The sequence below is a fragment of the Argiope bruennichi genome, chromosome 4 (genome assembly GCF_947563725.1).
Source record: "Argiope bruennichi chromosome 4, qqArgBrue1.1, whole genome shotgun sequence".
NCBI lineage: Eukaryota > Metazoa > Arthropoda > Arachnida > Araneae > Araneidae > Argiope > Argiope bruennichi.
Genome location: NC_079154.1, coordinates 38,920,144 through 38,940,674, shown reverse-complemented (window position 1 = coordinate 38,940,674; position 20,531 = coordinate 38,920,144). Strand labels below are relative to the sequence as shown.

Here is a 20,531-nt window from a genome sequence, read left to right as displayed (position 1 = left end):
CTATAAAACATCAACTCGAACATTTAAATTCATTAAAATTATTAAAACAATTATAAAACGTCAATTCGAACATTTAAATTCAAAAGATACCATGAAAAGTAAAACATTTAGTTAAAATTGCGTAGATATTACGTCCATTTCCCATTTTTAAAAGTAAACAGTATATATATTCTTAATTTTTATCTCAATTTAGCCCATATTAACAATATCCTAAAATGCTCTTTCATTTTTCTGATTCAATTCCCATCTTTTATTTAATTAATTTTACACGCACTCTATAAATCTGATGGTCTCGGCATTTCTCATGCACCGAGTGATAGGATAAAAATTCCTAATGCTTACAACATTCTTTTAAAAATAGATAAGTGTCCCTTCCTTAAGATTACACATGCCAAAGAAATCCCTATCCAAATCTGATAATAAAACCACCGAAGGGGAAAATTTCGGTCTCTTTTGCACTCGCATCGCGATGTAAACGGACGTCAGTTTTATCATCGCTTCTTGTACATAATATGCCTCCTGTGATAATAAATTGAAATTTCAAAATCGAAATAATAAATAATAAATCGAAATTTCAAAATCGAAATAATAAATAATAAATCGAAATTTCAAAATCGAAATAATAAATAATAAATCGAAATAATAAATAATAAATCGAAATAATAAATAATAAATCGAAATTTCAAAATCGAAATAATAAATAATAAATCGAAATTTCAAATGCTTTTTCTATTGGACCACGCAAATACTAAAACATGTTTACTTATTTATAACTAGATATAATTCTTAACTCATTTTCCAGCTTAAACAGTAAAATATTCAACAAATTAAGAGAAATTACCTAATAAAGATATCGAAATTTCCTTAAAGCCGTTGATATTTTTTTATAATTATCTGATTGTTTGCATTACTTAGAAATCAGGATGAAGGAGAAATAAAGAGGGAAGTCATTAAACAATATAAGAGAAAAATAAAAGCAATTACAGAAGCATAGAAATGCTCAAATAAATTGGTCTTGTAATTCTTGTAATTACTCTATCTCGGTTATTTGCTAAGAATCTTTGATGTTACAGGCAGAGAAAGCCATTATCTGGAGGTAGTTTCTGAAATTAAATAATTAACCAATTATTTTTCGTAGGTTTTATTATGCACGAGAAAGATCCGAGTCACTAAATGGAAATCACTGAATATAATTTTAAGTGAAATTATTTTAGCTGTGGCATATTTAAATTACAAAAGAAAATACCTGGGATAATGATGGTTATCCTCCAATCATTTTTATTTGAATTGGTCTATAAAATATAGCGAAATAAGGGCTCTGCTTTTTTATGATGAATTAGGATATCTCAGTACTTTTGAAGCATTAATGAAGAAGGCTGATGATGGCTATATATCTGTTATTTTTTTCATAATAATAAAACTCTAGTAAATAAGATGTTTTATCCCAAATCTCAAGAAACTGGGGAGTGGAGGTAGATTACTATAATCTGAAAATGCAAAGGCAATGTAACTGATAAGATGTTCAAAACAAGATGGCATAAATAAAGGTTAAATAGCAGTCGAAATATGGAATTGAAAATAATTTTTCAACCCCGTAGCTTTAAATTGTTTTAGCTATTATTGCTACAAATGGATAAATTCTAATACAGAAGATATTTATTATAATCATGTGGCAACAGCTAATTTTAATTATCTTTCTAACTACAACCACAAAAAAAAAGACGAAATGAAAGTTCCAAACGAGCGCTCATTTTCATTCCATTTGAGCTGTATAACCATTTATGAAATGCTCCATATTTAAACTGTTGGCAAAGTTTAACTTTTGTAAATATTTTTTTTTCATATATTAAGTTATGAAATGCTTCATATATGAAAAAATTGTCATTATCTGTAATTATGAAGATTCAAGTGCAATCACAAAATGGCATAAACTTGAATACACAAATATCTTAAGATCGCAGTGAAAATGTTGGACTGAGGCTCGAATTTGCTAATTTGTAGGATCCTACTATGCAGAAACTTATCGCTCATGTTTGTCAATAAAGCTAGTTAAGGAACTTTTACGTACATATTTGTATTTTAAACTTGATTTCTCTCTTTATTAATATTTTTCTTTGTATTTGAAAAGAAGTTAGCAGATTTCTTTATTACAAATTTTCGACATTTCGTATCCATATTTTCTTGTATCATCCTTTATCATATAATCCTAATTAGATATGACTTGGTATTTGATACGCAGTTAATGATTTATTAAATTCCTTACGGTCCAAAATCATTAAATTTATGGGAAAACTTCATATAAAATCCCCCATCAATTCGCACTAATTGGGTAATAACCGTGAAATTTTTAACTATCAAATTGGCTTGGAACTTTCACGAGTTTAATGTTATAGCTAAACTAATTTGTCTCAGAATTTCTCACAAAATGCATCACAATCTTAATTGGGTCAAGGTGCATTATTTCAATGCAAGGTAAACTTAAATAGATTCTCGTTAATTCTAATTATTAACTTCCTGTCAACATTTTCAGTTTGATACAACTAAAATAACATTGGTCGATAGTTTACAATTGAAACAACATTGTATTCATCTCCATTTTCTGAGATATGCCGTAACGATCAAAAATATAAATACTAACCAACGGCAGTGGTCTCTCCAAAATTTTCTCGCATACTCTCTAATAAACTTGTCATGCCAGAAAACGTTTACATGGCATTAGCTTAAAATAGTTGCGAAATATTCACTTTTGGCATGAATTTAGCATTTACTGAATCTATTGTGTCATTCTTGGCGAGTTGTTTGGCGATTAATCCCTACCATGTATTATTAATATCCAAAAATCAAATCTCTGATCGAGTCATGTTGTTCTCAACCGATTGAAACAAATGTTTGTCACAAAACTGTACTTGTAAAATCCCATATGAAACTTTATTTTATATATTTAAATCATTGCATTTTTCAACTATAGCGTTTACATTTTTCTGAAAGTAAAGACAGATAGACAGTCAGCCCGCCTTTGAATTTGACTCAAGGTTTAGCAGATGGATGGCAAATACTGAATTTATTTATCTAGATTTCTTCGTTTTATAATTATCGCGTTAATTTATATTACAGAAGACGAACTAACGCACTTCCTCTAATCAGATTTGCTCAAAATTCGATAAAAACCTGTAAACTTGGTGCAAATACGGTATACCAAATTTCAATTATCTAGCTCAAAGCATTTTTGAGTTATCTTTGTCACGAACAGCCAGAGAGACAGAAGGACATTTTCAAAAAATATATTTTTCGAAATCATGGAAATCTAAAACTTGGAGATACATCAAAACTTAGAATTCTAAATTTTTGATTATTACTATACTTTCGAAATGCTATGTATATAAGAAAGTAAAAATTTAAAAGAATTATGATGTATTTAGTGAAACATTCATAAAATACTTCAATGGCAAAAACTATTTATTTAAACTATTTTGATAATTAGTTATTGCTTCGCAATGTGAAATCAATGATAAAGTATTAAATGTACTCTCCATCCAAAGAATAATCATGATTTTAATCCATTTTTCACAGAAGAGGAACATGTCCCACTTCTATTTGAACATATCTACATCGATTCTAATTGATTGATGCGATTTTAATAGATGCTAATCGGCGTTCTTCTTTTTCACAACATCCTCTTGACAAGACACTCTTAGAGAAACTACCAGTTTTTTGTGAAAGCTACTGAAACGCTTTTAATGTATTAGTTTTATTTTCGTGTATACTAAATAATCAAAAGGAAAATAATGTAGTTGTATAAAATTCAAAATCTAGAGTTGGTTGAGTCTCCACATTTTATATTTACATAAGTGTCAGAAAATCCTTTTTGAAATTGCCTGGCTGTCAGTCTTAAAAGGAACATAATAACTAAAAACTCAATGGAATAGAGGAAAAAACTTGGTGTATAGGTTTTATATTAAAAAAAGCATCTTCCTCTTATTTTTTAATATAAAACTCGTATTTAGACAACATGTCTGCCTGCCATCGGTGTTCATATGAACACGACAGTTCAAAAATTTCAATTCCCGATCGTTGAAATTGAGCACATCGGTTAACCATATGAATTGTTAATTTGCGTCAAACTTTATGCTGAAGAACAAAGATATTTGAAATTTAGTACTTTATTCTGCATTCAAAAACTATGGAACTCAACAAATTTTGAACTATTATGGTCAAAAGGAAGACACCCCAAAGCAATATTTATATAATTATTTATACTGCATTTAAGTCTATTTATAAAAATTAGGCTGTCTTTAGCTTCTTTTGCATCTAGCGCACATACGTATGATAATTTTTTTTGAATATCTAGTCTTTTGAAAGTATTTAAATTATATATTTTTTCATTTTAATTATGATAAAATCCACTGCATTGCATTTAAGGAATAAAAATGTTGTAATTAGGACAACATATGTATTTTTTTAACCATACATTAAGACAATTTTCATGTTAATGATTTATTTTTACATTACAAGAATAAAATTTTTGTGAAGAAGAAATTTTAAAATTTTATATTTTCATGTATTTAAAAATATAAATTATCAACATAAAGGATAATAGTTTTTGTTATAATTAGCTGTACTTTTTTATAGTAATATTTAAGTTATTGTTCTGTTAAATATTTGTATTAATGGGTTATATAAATTGATGAAGATGTCAAATACTTTTTATTTATATCAGAATATTATTCTAACATTAGAAATTTATTAATTTAAGGAGTAATTTTATATTAACATTTATAATTTTATTAAAATAATTTTATAGTTTTTTAAAAGTTGATTATCACGAGTATATCTTTTTGAATCGAATAATAATATACTTTCGAAATAGTATAAAATATTTCCAAAATTTTATCTTTGTTGTAAATATAGTTGCATTTTATAATTAACATTTGCATTTATAAATTTCAATTTTATAAAACAGTGTAGTGTATTTGAATTATTTTGTGATATGTTTTATTTTTAAAATTTACATTTATATGAATTGAAAAAGATTGACCAAGATATTTCAAGAAAAAATTGTATTACTAACAATTAAAATTATTCCTAAAGTTTAATAATAATTGTAACAATGTAGAACAAAGTAATTATCGTATAATTATAAATTTAATTTTTTTTAAATAATAGAGTGCATTTTCAAATGTTTTCAGATGCGCTTTTTATTTAAAATTTATCTTTATAGGAATTGAAAACGACTGGCTGAGATATTTCGAGGAAAATTGTAATACTAGCGTTTAAAGCTATATCTAAAGTTTGATAATAATTGTCCCAATATAAAACGAAATAATCATCATATAATTATAATTACGAATGAATATGATTTTTTTTTTAAATCTGGAAGCAACAGATCATCTAATTTAAATATCTTCTTCAATTCAGTTGCATAAAATTTTTAATCAAAAAAGAAAAACAATATTCTTTTTCAGTTAAATTTAATTATTTTCTAAGTTATCAGTAATTACTCTTTTCAAAGTTAAAATATCTAATTTAAAGTAATTTTTATTAGGGGAAAATTTTTTGTGCGAGTTGAAAGAGAAGTTGTCGAATAGGTTGAGAAGTTTCTTTAACTTGGGGTTTATCATTTCCCCTTTAAAGGCGCAAGAGGGCGCTGTGTATTCTACTAAAACCCGCTCAATGAAATCGAATATCTTCTCGGGCCAGATGGTGGAACACAGATTCTGCGTCTTGAACGCACAGCAGGAAGGTCTTCATTACGCACGTGTTAGAAACAAAGTTAAAACTTTTTAAGATAGTTTATTCCCGATTCTAATCAATGGATGCCATGAAGTTCTACAACAAATTAAATTTGCTTATTATTCTTGAAATATTAATTCTTTGTTTTTGCTGGAATACTTTCACTAATTGTTTTAAAATTAAAGCCGCGAAGATAAATCCAAACAAAATTGACGATAAACAATTACTACACATTAAAGAAAAACCAGGATTTGGAAAGGAATTCGTTGGTAACAAGCATGAAAAACGATTTATGCCTGCAATTTTGGAAGAATTTTTCACTTCTTTCAAAAAACGTAAATTGACTTCGTTCAATTTCACGTGGCCCGTGAAGAGAGTTGCCGAAATAGATGGCGATGTCATCCTCGGCGGTTTGATGATGATACACGAGAGAGAGGACCAGCGCATCTGTGGTCCAATTATGCCCCAGGGAGGGATACAAGCGCTCGAGTGCATGCTGTACACTATGGACTGGGTTAATGACCAGAAAGATTTCTTACCTGGTATTAAGCTTGGAGCATATGTCTTGGACGACTGTGATAAGGACACTTATGGTCTAGAACAAGCTGTGGATTTTATCAAAGGTACGATGCGATATTTTTCTATAATTTATTATTTTATTTAGTTCTATTTTTAAAAATATCACCTCAATTTTTTTTCGCGCGTAATTCATTACAATGTGATTTATTATATGCTTATAAAACAGTTGATAAAAAAACGTTTTACTAAGATTAATATAAAGCACTTTAAAAAAAATTGAAATAAATAATTTTTTGCATTTTTTATTTTTGAGTATATATTTAATAAAATATTAAAATTGTTTTTTTTTGCACAAATGCCTGATATGGCCATGCTGCTTCAATAAAATAGTAAAAAAATGGTTCCAATAATATTAAAAGGTTTTTTTTTTATATTAGGTAAAATGTAAAATTCCAAAATCAAGCAGATGCATTAAAGATGTACTTTTACTTTTTTCATAAAATTGTGGTTTAATTAACAAAATGAGACATTTTGTTTTATGATTGATAAAAAAAATGAATAGTATTTTTAGTGAATAAGAGAATTAATGTTTATTAAATATTTAAATTACATAAAAATTTGGCATCTGTATACTTAATAATGTTGATTAATCTGAACGGAAAAAGCCAGAACGAGAAAACCGGTAAAAAGAGTTAAAATTTTCGCTGCTCTAATATTACTGTATGACATACAATTTGAAAACAAGAATTTCGACATAAAAAAAGCCTTCATCCCCAAATATGATGTTATAATTATAATGAAATAATTCTATTCAGATAAAATATTAAAATTTAGGTGCATTCATTTTTTCCCAAAAGTTTATTAATATGTAAGTAGTGTAAGAATATCTTAGACTATAGTGAATAAGAGCAACTGATTTATTTATATTGTCTCATTTATTTATATTGTCGGCGATGATACTTATTCTTATCTTTATTTATACCGTACTAATATATATAAAAATCGATTAAGGGCTTAATGGATGTTTGCCATGAGGACAGTAAAAAAAAAAAAATGATAATAAATGTGCAAACACGAAATAAAACTATATATTGAACTGGAACTTGTTTTTCGTTGATGTTAAGAAACACTAAAAAGTTGCTTCAATCGACAGGTTTCATATCTTAATACCCTTTTACTTCTTGGGCAGAATAAATAAGTTTCTAAGCTAAAATTTCTCAGAGACAAAAATGTTAAAATTTCCGGATTTATAAGACCAAACCGAATTTAAAAATAAGCGATGTAATCAGTAGTTCGGCGTGATTTTCATATTTTCAGTTTTTGTGTTATCTTCAAAATGTGTAATTCAATTATTTCATAAAATTCTTTGTTGTTTAATAGAATATCTAATTATTCTATATGTTTTCACATTTTATGAAATGTATTTCACAATTATACACTTTAACGGTAACATGTATATTATTTTTTAATTCATTTAGTATTCTTAATTTTTATTTAATAATCGATACGTTAAAATTTTAATTTCATTTTTTTTACTTGCAATATAAATTGAGTATAGTAGATATAAAATTCATTATGCATACATTCTCTTAGTTCCTCAAAAAATAATATAATAAATAAATAATATATTAAATAGTTTTCTTTATTAAAACAAAGGGTCATATTTCTCAGATTATATGAGCATACTTTAAGAAAGGGGTATGATAAATAATAGAATAGTTTTATTAAAATCTTCATAGAGGAAAGCGAAATCAATAATTAGAATGCCTTCTAGTTGTCTTAACATAATGCCGAAATTAAAAACCACAAAACACGTCAGGAATAATTTATGGAAATGCTTTGAAGTGGAATATTAAACCCATAAATCAAAATAATTTTGAAGCAGTAGGGGGAGGGGAAACAACAGAACAGTAGAAATAATAGAAATATTTTCAAAATCAGTCGTGACAATTTTTGGGGCTTTTTTTTCAATTTAATAATAAGTTTATCATCATACATTTTCCAGGAGTTTTATTACTTTCTCATATACGAGAAATGAAAATAGGAAGCATTGTGATCATCAAAAAATTCTAATTCGAAGTTTTATCGAATCTTCCCGGTACAGAATCCGTAATTTAAACATTTGTATTTATGCCTGTCTGTCTCCGTGACTTAGAAAATACGCTGTAACTTAGGAATTTTGAAGCAGAAGGGGGAGGGGAAACAACAGAACAGTAGAAATAATAGAAATATTTTCAAAATCAGTCGTGACAATTTTGGGGGCTTTTTTTCAATTTAATAATAAGTTTATCATCATCCATTTTCCAGGAGTTTTATTACTTTCTCATATACGAAAAATGAAAATAGGAAGCATTGTGATCATCAAAAAATTCTAATTCGAAGTTTTATCGAATCTTCCCGGTACAGAATCCGTAATTTAAACATTTGTATTTATGCCTGTCTGTCTCCGTGACTTAGAAAATACGCTGTAACTTAGGAATTTTGAAGCAGAAGGGGGAGGGGAAACAACAGAACAGTAGAAATAATAGAAATATTTTCAAAATCAGTCGTGACAATTTTGGGGGCTTTTTTTCAATTTAATAATAAGTTTATCATCATCCATTTTCCAGGAGTTTTATTACTTTCTCATATACGAGAAATGAAAATAGGAAGCATTGTGATCATCAAAAAATTCTAATTCGAAGTTTTATCGAATCTTCCCGGTACAGAATCCGTAATTTAAACATTTGTATTTATGCCTGTCTGTCTCAGTGACTTAGAAAATACGCTGTAACTTAGGAATTTTGAAGCAGAAGGGGGAGGGGAAACAACAGAACAGTAGAAATAATAGAAATATTTTCAAAATCAGTCGTGACAATTTTAGGGGCTTTTTTTCAATTTAATAATAAGTTTATCATCATCCATTTTCCAGGAGTTTTATTACTTTCACATATACGAAAAATGAAAATAGGAAGCATTGTGATCATCAAAAAATTCTAATTCGAAGTTTTATCGAATCTTCCCGGTACAGAATCCGTAATTTAAACATTTGTATTTATAACTGTCTGTCTCAGTGACTTAGAAAATACGCTGTAACTTAGGAATTTTGAAGCAGAAGGGGGAGGGGAAACAACAGAACAGTAGAAATAATAGAAATATTTTCAAAATCAGTCGTGACAATTTTGGGGGCTTTTTTTCAATTTAATAATAAGTTTATCATCATCCATTTTCCAGGAGTTTTATTACTTTTTCATATACGAAAAATGAAAATAGGAAGCATTGTGATCATCAAAAAATTCTAATTCGAAGTTTTATCGAATCTTCCCGGTACAGAATCCGTAATTTAAACATTTGTATTTATGCCTGTCTGTCTCCGTGACTTAGAAAATACGCTGTAACTTAGGAATTTTGAAGCAGAAGGGGGAGGGGAAACAACAGAACAGTAGAAATAATAGAAATATTTTCAAAATCAGTCGTGACAATTTTGGGGGCTTTTTTTCAATTTAATAATAAGTTTATCATCATCCATTTTCCAGGAGTTTTATTACTTTCTCATATACGAAAAATGAAAATAGAAAGCATTGTGATCATCAAAAAATTCTAATTCGAAGTTTTATCGAATCTTCCCGGTACAGAATCCGTAATTTAAACATTTGTATTTATGCCTGTCTGTCTCCGTGACTTAGAAAAAACGCCGTAACTTAGGAATTTTGAAGCAGAAGGGGGAGGGGAAACAACAGAACAGTAGAAATAATAGAAATATTTTCAAAATCAGTCGTGACAATTTTGGGGGCTTTTTTTCAATTTAATAATAAGTTTATCATCATCCATTTTCCAGGAGTTTTATTACTTTCTCATATACGAAAAATGAAAATAGGAAGCATTGTGATCATCAAAAAATTCTAATTCGAAGTTTTATCTAATCTTCCCGGTACAGAATCCGTAATTTAAACATTTGTATTTATGCCTGTCTGTCTCAGTGACTTAGAAAAAACGCCGTAACTTAGGAATTTTGAAGCAGAAGGGGGAGGGGAAACAACAGAACAGTAGAAATAATAGAAATATTTTCAAAATCAGTCGTGACAATTTTGGGGACTTTTTTTCAATTTAATAATAAGTTTATCATCATCCATTTTCCAGGAGTTTTATTACTTTCACATATACGAAAAATGAAAATAGGAAGCATTGTGATCATCAAAAAATTCTAATTCGAAGTTTTATCGAATCTTCCCGGTACAGAATCCGTAATTTAAACATATGTATTTATGCCTGTCTGTCTCAGTGACTTAGAAAATACGCTGTAACTTAGGAATTTTGAAGCAGAAGGGGGAGGGGAAACAACAGAACAGTAGAAATAATAGAAATATTTTCAAAATCAGTCGTGACAATTTTGGGGGCTTTTTTTCAATTTAATAATAAGTTTATCATCATCCATTTTCCAGGAGTTTTATTACTTTTTCATATACGAAAAATGAAAATAGGAAGCATTGTGATCATCAAAAAATTCTAATTCGAAGTTTTATCGAATCTTCCCGGTACAGAATCCGTAATTTAAACATTTGTATTTATGCCTGTCTGTCTCCGTGACTTAGAAAATACGCTGTAACTTAGGAATTTTGAAGCAGAAGGGGGAGAGGAAACGACAGAACAGTAGAAATAATAGAAATATTTTCAAAATCAGTCGTGACAATTTTGGGGGCTTTTTTTCAATTTAATAATAAGTTTATCATCATCCATTTTCCAGGAGTTTTATTACTTTCTCATATACGAAAAATGAAAATAGGAAGCATTGTGATCATCAAAAAATTCTAATTCGAAGTTTTATCGAATCTTCCCGGTACAGAATCCGTAATTTAAACATTTGTATTTATGCCTGTCTGTCTCCGTGACTTAGAAAATACGCTGTAACTTAGGAATTTTGAAGCAGAAGGGGGAGGGGAAACAACAGAACAGTAGAAATAATAGAAATATTTTCAAAATCAGTCGTGACAATTTTGGGGGCTTTTTTTCAATTTAATAATAAGTTTATCATCATCCATTTTCCAGGAGTTTTATTACTTTCTCATATACGAAAAATGAAAATAGGAAGCATTGTGATCATCAAAAAATTCTAATTCGAAGTTTTATCGAATCTTCCCGGTACAGAATCCGTAATTTAAACATTTGTATTTATGCCTGTCTGTCTCAGTGACTTAGAAAAAACGCCGTAACTTAGGAATTTTGAAGCAGAAGGGGGAGGGGAAACAACAGAACAGTAGAAATAATAGAAATATTTTCAAAATCAGTCGTGACAATTTTGGGGGCTTTTTTTCAATTTAATAATAAGTTTATCATCATCCATTTTCCAGGAGTTTTATTACTTTCTCATATACGAAAAATGAAAATAGGAAGCATTGTGATCATCAAAAAATTCTAATTCGAAGTTTTATCGAATCTTCCCGGTACAGAATCCGTAATTTAAACATTTGTATTTATGCCTGTCTGTCTCAGTGACTTAGAAAAAACGCCGTAACTTAGGAATTTTGAAGCAGAAGGGGGAGGGGAAACAACAGAACAGTAGAAATAATAGAAATATTTTCAAAATCAGTCGTGACAATTTTGGGGGCTTTTTTTCAATTTAATAATAAGTTTATCATCATCCATTTTCCAGGAGTTTTATTACTTTTTCATATACGAAAAATGAAAATAGGAAGCATTGTGATCATCAAAAAATTCTAATTCGAAGTTTTATCGAATCTTCCCGGTACAGAATCCGTAATTTAAACATTTGTATTTATGCCTGTCTGTCTCCGTGACTTAGAAAATACGCTGTAACTTAGGAATTTTGAAGCAGAAGGGGGAGGGGAAACAACAGAACAGTAGAAATAATAGAAATATTTTCAAAATCAGTCGTGACAATTTTGGGGGCTTTTTTTCAATTTAATAATAAGTTTATCATCATCCATTTTCCAGGAGTTTTATTACTTTCTCATATACGAAAAATGAAAATAGGAAGCATTGTGATCATCAAAAAATTCTAATTCGAAGTTTTATCGAATCTTCCCGGTACAGAATCCGTAATTTAAACATTTGTATTTATGCCTGTCTGTCTCCGTGACTTAGAAAATACGCTGTAACTTAGGAATTTTGAAGCAGAAGGGGGAGGGGAAACAACAGAACAGTAGAAATAATAGAAATATTTTCAAAATCAGTCGTGACAATTTTGGGGGCTTTTTTTCAATTTAATAATAAGTTTATCATCATCCATTTTCCAGGAGTTTTATTACTTTCTCATATACGAAAAATGAAAATAGGAAGCATTGTGATCATCAAAAAATTCTAATTCGAAGTTTTATCGAATCTTCCCGGTACAGAATCCGTAATTTAAACATTTGTATTTATGCCTGTCTGTCTCAGTGACTTAGAAAAAACGCCGTAACTTAGGAATTTTGAAGCAGAAGGGGGAGGGGAAACAACAGAACAGTAGAAATAATAGAAATATTTTCAAAATCAGTCGTGACAATTTTGGGGGCTTTTTTTCAATTTAATAATAAGTTTATCATCATCCATTTTCCAGGAGTTTTATTACTTTCTCATATACGAAAAATGAAAATAGGAAGCATTGTGATCATCAAAAAATTCTAATTCGAAGTTTTATCGAATCTTCCCGGTACAGAATCCGTAATTTAAACATTTGTATTTATGCCTGTCTGTCTCAGTGACTTAGAAAAAACGCCGTAACTTAGGAATTTTGAAGCAGAAGGGGGAGGGGAAACAACAGAACAGTAGAAATAATAGAAATATTTTCAAAATCAGTCGTGACAATTTTGGGGGCTTTTTTTCAATTTAATAATAAGTTTATCATCATCCATTTTCCAGGAGTTTTATTACTTTTTCATATACGAAAAATGAAAATAGGAAGCATTGTGATCATCAAAAAATTCTAATTCGAAGTTTTATCGAATCTTCCCGGTACAGAATCCGTAATTTAAACATTTGTATTTATGCCTGTCTGTCTCCGTGACTTAGAAAATACGCTGTAACTTAGGAATTTTGAAGCAGAAGGGGGAGGGGAAACAACAGAACAGTAGAAATAATAGAAATATTTTCAAAATCAGTCGTGACAATTTTGGGGGCTTTTTTTCAATTTAATAATAAGTTTATCATCATCCATTTTCCAGGAGTTTTATTACTTTCTCATATACGAAAAATGAAAATAGGAAGCATTGTGATCATCAAAAAATTCTAATTCGAAGTTTTATCGAATCTTCCCGGTACAGAATCCGTAATTTAAACATTTGTATTTATGCCTGTCTGTCTCCGTGACTTAGAAAATACGCTGTAACTTAGGAATTTTGAAGCAGAAGGGGAAGGGGAAACAACAGAACAGTAGAAATAATAGAAATATTTTCAAAATCAGTCGTGACAATTTTGGGGGCTTTTTTTCAATTTAATAATAAGTTTATCATCATCCATTTTCCAGGAGTTTTATTACTTTCTCATATACGAAAAATGAAAATAGGAAGCATTGTGATCATCAAAAAATTCTAATTCGAAGTTTTATCGAATCTTCCCGGTACAGAATCCGTAATTTAAACATTTGTATTTATGCCTGTCTGTCTCAGTGACTTAGAAAAAACGCTGTAACTTAGGGAAATGAAATTGGTGCGCAGTTTTACCATTTCAAATGCAGATTGCAATCAGATTTTAGATTAAATCTTTTGAAACGTTGAACGTCTCTCTATCTGTAACTTCGCATACATGCCCTCGGTAACTCAAAATTGCGTCAGCTTGAATAGATGAAATTTAGTACATAGTTTTATCACTTAAGATTTAGACATATTGCTTATTTTGACTCATATCGATTAAATGATAAATCGTAAATCGATTAGTAAATTCTTACACAAGTAATTGCAATAGCTCAAACTTGCAATAACTTAGATAAATGAAATTTGTATGTGATTTAACTACTAGAATTATAGTTTTCTTCAAATTTTAGTTTTATTTGTTCAGAAAAATGTATTCCATATGTAATCGCGATTTTTTTATTATACTACGAAGTACAAACCGCTCATGTGAGAAATACTGCAAATACAAATCTGAGCATGTTACTCCTTTATTACAGAATGTGCGAGAAGATTTCGGAGATGCAAATACGGCTGGTTTAATGCAATGCTTGGACGAATGAGTCTGTAATTAATAACCTCGTTGGTTATAATAATAATTTTAGAACTGATTCAGAAATTATTTTATTTTCTGCATAGATATCAAAACAAAGGGAACTGAATGGGAATAAAAAATATTTTAATATTTTATCACACTCTTAAATTTACCGAATAGCTATAAATTCGAAAAAAAAAGGCCTGCATCAAAATCTTCGCAGGTAAATGCAGTGAAATAATTGATTGATATATTCAACCAATGATATTTTAATAAAGTGTATAAGCATATAAATGTCAATTAATCCATTTTGTTGCTAATCAATTTCTGTAAATAAAACATTTCATTTTTTCTTTGGTAAATAACAATTTTTATTCAGTTAACAAACCAGATAAGGTCAAGTAATAGAAAAATATAAAGCTGGAAATTTGTGAATCATGTAAAAGAAACCCATTACAACTGAATCTTATTTTAAATTCAAGAACTATATTTGATATCAGTCATTGAGGAGTTATTAAATCATAAAGATGATTTTAGAATTTCGAAACTCTAGTATATTTAAATATGTAAATTAAAATGTGCTAATTGTAAAAAAAAGTTTTCATATCATATCCATTGATGGACGCTAGATAAATATATGAACAACTATTTTTACTTTGTGTATTTTAATGTATTGCCAATCACTTTCGGTAGCCAGAAATTTGTCAAGAATTAATCTAATCATATCAATGCATTTGGGTGAACTATATCTTATCGCAGTAAAAGAAGGTATTATTTTAAATTAAGCATTAGCAATAGTTATTGAACATTATAATTGATAAGCAATATCTGCAAATTGACAAAATCTAATCAGTTGTTAAACCTGGAGACTCTGCCGAAGATTTATTGCCAATAACACTCTAACTATCCGAACGGGGAATGGTAAGCGGCTGTCGCTGACGTATCTATTGAGACAAGCTTTCATGTGAAATTTCTGAACAAGAGTAATTGCTAGGAAACTATTTCGAGGTTTTTATTATAAGGAATTCATAATTAAATACTGTCTTTGAGATTTTTCTGGAAAATAGAATATAGTGGAAAGTAGACAAATATTAAAAATATACAGAATAATAATTATTTAGCTATATGAAATAAAAATTTTAAAAACTATTGAGCTCGAAAATATTATTCAAGTTTTAAAAATAACAACATATATTCGAATTTGGTTTATGACATGTTCGATATGCTTGTCATCAATGACTACGGCGTGGTCCGTGCGAAAAGAAAATTTCTGCAAAATTCATTGAAGAGATATTGATATTTCCGATAACTAATGGAAAAGTAGTTTTGTGCTTAATCATGTTTAGAGGTTATTTGTGTAAATTTTCCATTTAATATTACCCTGCAAAATGAATCAGAAGGTTGAAAGCAATAGCATATAGCGATTTGGCTATTTGCATCTCTAGTAATGTCTTTCAGAACTTCAAATACTCTATCGGTACAATGGAGGTTTATTCCGTAATGCATAAACCACTTTGGATTGTAGGGGGTGATATCATTTTTTAAAATGTTGACACATAATTTAATAGTTACAAACATTTCAATGTGTATCGCTCCAATCATTCCGCCACTACAGTACACATCAAACAGTTCTCTGTTTGAGTGGAGATACTTCTTTATGGGTTTGGAATGGAAATGAGGATTTTCAGTCCCCAATATGCGGAAATTTTGCTTATTGACAAAAGTCCAAATTAATCAAGAACAAAATGTTTGATTTTTCAAATATCAGTAAAAGAACAAAGAATACTAATGTCCAATAATCATACAATGTCGAAACAAGTAAACATCTTTCTTTCAGGCATTAAAATAAAAAATAGGTGAAAAGTAAGGAAGATATAATGAAACAACTGACAGGAAGCAATAAGAAAAAAAAAAGCAAACTAAGCATCATTCATTGTTTGCGTGGACTTGATCCATATATAAGCCATTAGGACCAATTTATATACAGCATTACAGTCATGAAAATTGATCACACTCTTTCCATTTAAATTGAATTTGTCGAAGTCTTGCCGAAGTACATTTTTAACAACATTTTCGAGTTTGAGCATTATCGATTGAAGCTTTACTGGAAGCTATTGGTAGAGGAAAAGGTTGTCGAAGGAGGTAAAGAATGCATCTTGGCCCAGAAATACATCAATGCATTTGAGAAACAAATCTGAATTAATGCTGTGTAAATGGCAAAAGTAAAGCATTAAATAAGAATATTAGAAAATGTTGAATTATCTGATAATACTTCGAATGCGGTATTTATGAGGTGCAAAAAAAAACCTTCTAAAAACTTTTAAGAACTCTTGATACCTCGCAATTATCCAGAAGAAGGGTTTATCTAATAACACCTAACACCATGCGGTAATTACAAAATGAAAAAAAAAAAAAAAAAAAAAAACCTCGTAGAACTTGACTTGTAATAGCCAAGGACACTCTATTACTGATACCTCGCAATTAGCCCGGAGAACAAGGAAAGGGGAGAACATGATAAGTGCAGAAAAGGATAACCTCACATGAAAATAAGAAAACGTACGTCTCGAAAAACTGACGAGACCTTTAGAGTGCTAAAAATAAAGCGGAAATATAGAGTATATCGATAATAATAAAATTGCATGTTACAGGGCTCTTTTATATTTTCATAAAAGGAAAATAAATAAATTATTCTGATGGAGAATTAGGAAAAAAATATACAATTAGAATAGCATTTTTGCTGACATTTAATTAACCGAAATATCAAGTAATCATTGAAAGCAACTTCATTTTAGAAACGAATCTTCTTAATACTGTGACATTCTGATAAAATACATTCTTTCAATGAATTCAAGAAATTCATGCATTCAGGTTTAAAAACAGCTCATACTCAAAATATTGCATTTCTTTATTTTTTTAGATTTAAAAAATTATTCTTGATAAGGTCCAAAGGAGAAGCGTCCACACCTATATTTTAAAAATATCTGACGAAACTCTATAATGTGTTAAAATTCCAAGAGATTAACAATGAGCTGCGCACCGAGAATGCATTTACCTTATATTCTTTAACATCATTTGCTTATAAAGATAATTCTTGAAATATTATACCGTTTATTTGCTCTGTCAAAAAATTTTAAGTATTGATTATTCCATTTTCCTTAGTGAAATAAAATTCCCAATTAAAAGCACTCCAAGTAATGAAATCCGTATATATCAGACTTCCATCGGACTAACATCGACAATCGCAATATAATCAGCTTTATCTGGAATAAATCGATTTTTTTTCATGTATTGAATAAGATCCCTGTTTGTCGAACAAAAAGTTTAGAGAGACACAGAGAGAGAGCATGAAAACTACTATAAAATACTCTGAGGTGACAAATTTCATAGTTAGAAATATGCAAATATACAGATAGCAATAGTATTCTGTAAAAATTGAATAAACCAAACAGTCCATTGGCAGGGCTTTCGGTTGCACATTCAGGGGATTCATGGGGAAAGTTTCTGACATGATTATAGTCACACGACCAGAATTAAATAGCTTTGAAAGGGAATGGTGGCAGGAGTTAGAAGCATGGGACATATTATTTCGGGAATCGTTAGGGAATTCAACATTCCGAGTTTCACAGTGTCAAAAGTGTACAGTGAATACCTAACTTATCTTGTCTAACTTAACTTATCATCAAACATTTAGTGTCATCATGGAGATATTAAGCTTCCTAAATTGAACGAATGGCTAGGGAAGTTTTAAAACTTGCTAAATGGAATTGACGAACATTGGGTACATGTCCAATGGGCAAGTTTGGATAATATGGAAATTGACATCCCTAATTATATGCTTTAGTTCTTTGGTAACGAGGTGACAGGCTGTAATTAAAAAAATATGGAAGTTGACGACCAAAAGTGAGCAGGGGATGGAACATTCTCATATATAATATACATAACAAACAAGGTTAAATCACTCTTACTCTGAGCTCTCTATAGAGCAAACTATTCAGTGTAAAGGCTCCAAAATTGGTGAATATTCTATTCAAGACAATGCGCCAAACGGGAGACGGATTGCGCCAAAAAAAATTACTTCCAGAAAAACTGATAGATAGCGCTATAGGACACGAAACATACTGAAAAGAACAAATAATCACAAAAAATATGCGGTGTGGAATTTTTCCTTTCTAGTTTATATTGCTGAAATGATAAAAAGTGAAGAAAATGAAACTGTCATTATAACTGCAATTCCGCTTTGTAAGCACAAAAATTTGTATAAATCATTGGTTTTCTGCTACTGATACAGGCATAAGAGGGATAAAGCCGGGAAAAGGTCATTCTTATCAGCGATGGCTTCGCGTTTTGCTTGTGAAGTTTTTATGAAAACAAAGGGTATGCAGCTGCACTTCGGGAGTTTCGTCGACTTAGAAATTGATGCAAAGGACCAGCAGGTGCAAGAAATATTCGAAAATTTTGCTGTACCCCAAATGCAACAACACAGTGTCTTGATTCAGTTACCTTTCTGCAAGATGAAGCGCCCCCATACATTGGACTCAGTGTACAGCGGTTTCTTCGGCAACATTTTACCAATAATAGAGTAATTAGTCGTGAGTTATCGGCAACCTAACAGATCTTAACCTGTCAGCAACCATTCTACAGATCTTAATCCCTGCGATTTTTAGCTTTGGGGATACTTAAAAAATTTTGCTTTTCAAGGACGTCTGGCAACTTTTGCAGATTTGAAAGACAGTATCACTATATGCAAGTGAGACGCATCTCTATCGACCCATTAGAATCTGCAGTTGAACAAGCCGGTAAGCATCAATAAGGTCATTGTGATTGAATGTTTGATACGTGTGTTTCAAATGTGTATTTTAAGTCTTTTCAGCTTATTTTTTGAACAGCGCCATCTATCGGTATTTCTGGAACTTTTTTTTTGTCTCCTCATTTCTTCAATAATATCTAATGGAATGTTCACCAACTTTGGAGCCTTTACACTCAGTAGTTCGCTTTATTGGCTATATATACATATATATATATATTACAAAGAGACTACTATTGATTTCATACATATAAAGGACTATGAATTAAATAAGAAAATGAGTAAACCCCATTCATTGATTCTCAAAGTAAATAGAAACTCCCAGAAGATCTATATCGTTAAAAGAGCATTTATTGATGAACCGTGTTATTTCCATTGTCTCTATGAATCTCTTATCTAGCTTGGAAAGAGCATTCTATTTTTTAGTCCATTTGTCTTTAGATTTTTAAAGTGAACATGGCAACTAAACGGAACATTCGAGTGGGAAAGAGAAATTCCGTTTAATGAAAGGCATAGAAAGTGAGTTCAAACAGTGGAAGTGCTTTCTCCTCTAATTTCTGTATATTTAGACAGTGTATAGATGGAGCATCTTCTCCATCTATACACCTGTGCATACTTTGAATATTTATCTTAGTTGGGTTGTGTAGGAAAGGAGGGACGAGCTGCTAAAGCTAATGAGAATCCGTAAGACTAAATGACTCTCTCCCTTTCTCTCATAATGGCACAGTACGGCACGTTTCGTAAAATAATGAAGAAACGAAGAAGCATACGATTCGGATACCTTCCTTAACTCCGCTGGATCCAAAATTTTACATACGAACAATTTCAGCCATTCGGGTATATAACAAATTTTATTCATTTAAGTTGCAGAATTATTGTGCTCATTTATGTCTAATATAAAGAGCCACCCCTCCCCTGTGTTGGATTAACCTCTAATTTTAATAAAAAATAATACTAATTTAATGATAAATGGTTCTTACAAATTTTCTATATAAAGGTTTTTGCGATTTTGAATAATTATATTCTTATACTTATTTTCAGGCAGACAGACATTTTTTCAGCACAATTAGCGAACATTATAATAGACATTAGGTACTAACCAATTTAGTTGATCTAGATCGTTGAATTTTTGTTCTATTGTGTTCAAAGACAAACAGTTAGAGCAGCAAACACAGTTCCAAAAAGTTGGCTATGAATGACATAGATCTGAAACGTAGAGTGTCTTCAAAACTCGAAATTTTTGATGTTTACAATATATATATATATATAATAATTTACATACGAGGAAGTGAAATTAAACTGTAAAAAAATAATGTGGTATTTTGATAAGTGAGGTATAAAAAATTAAAATATTACATTT

General features: G+C 29.8%; 1 protein-coding gene across 1 annotated transcript in view; it reads left to right on the top strand.

The window, feature by feature from the left end:
* The first annotated feature begins 5,738 nt into the window (after positions 1–5,738).
* The window catches only part of LOC129965859 (metabotropic glutamate receptor 6-like), a 76,856-nt gene continuing 62,063 nt past the window's right edge, over positions 5,739–20,531 (top strand). Inside the window, exon 1 of the mRNA XM_056080099.1 lies at positions 5,739–6,353. Within this exon, the coding sequence (XP_055936074.1) occupies positions 5,810–6,353 (544 nt within the window). The 5' untranslated portion in view covers positions 5,739–5,809. The remainder of the gene's footprint in view (positions 6,354–20,531) is intronic.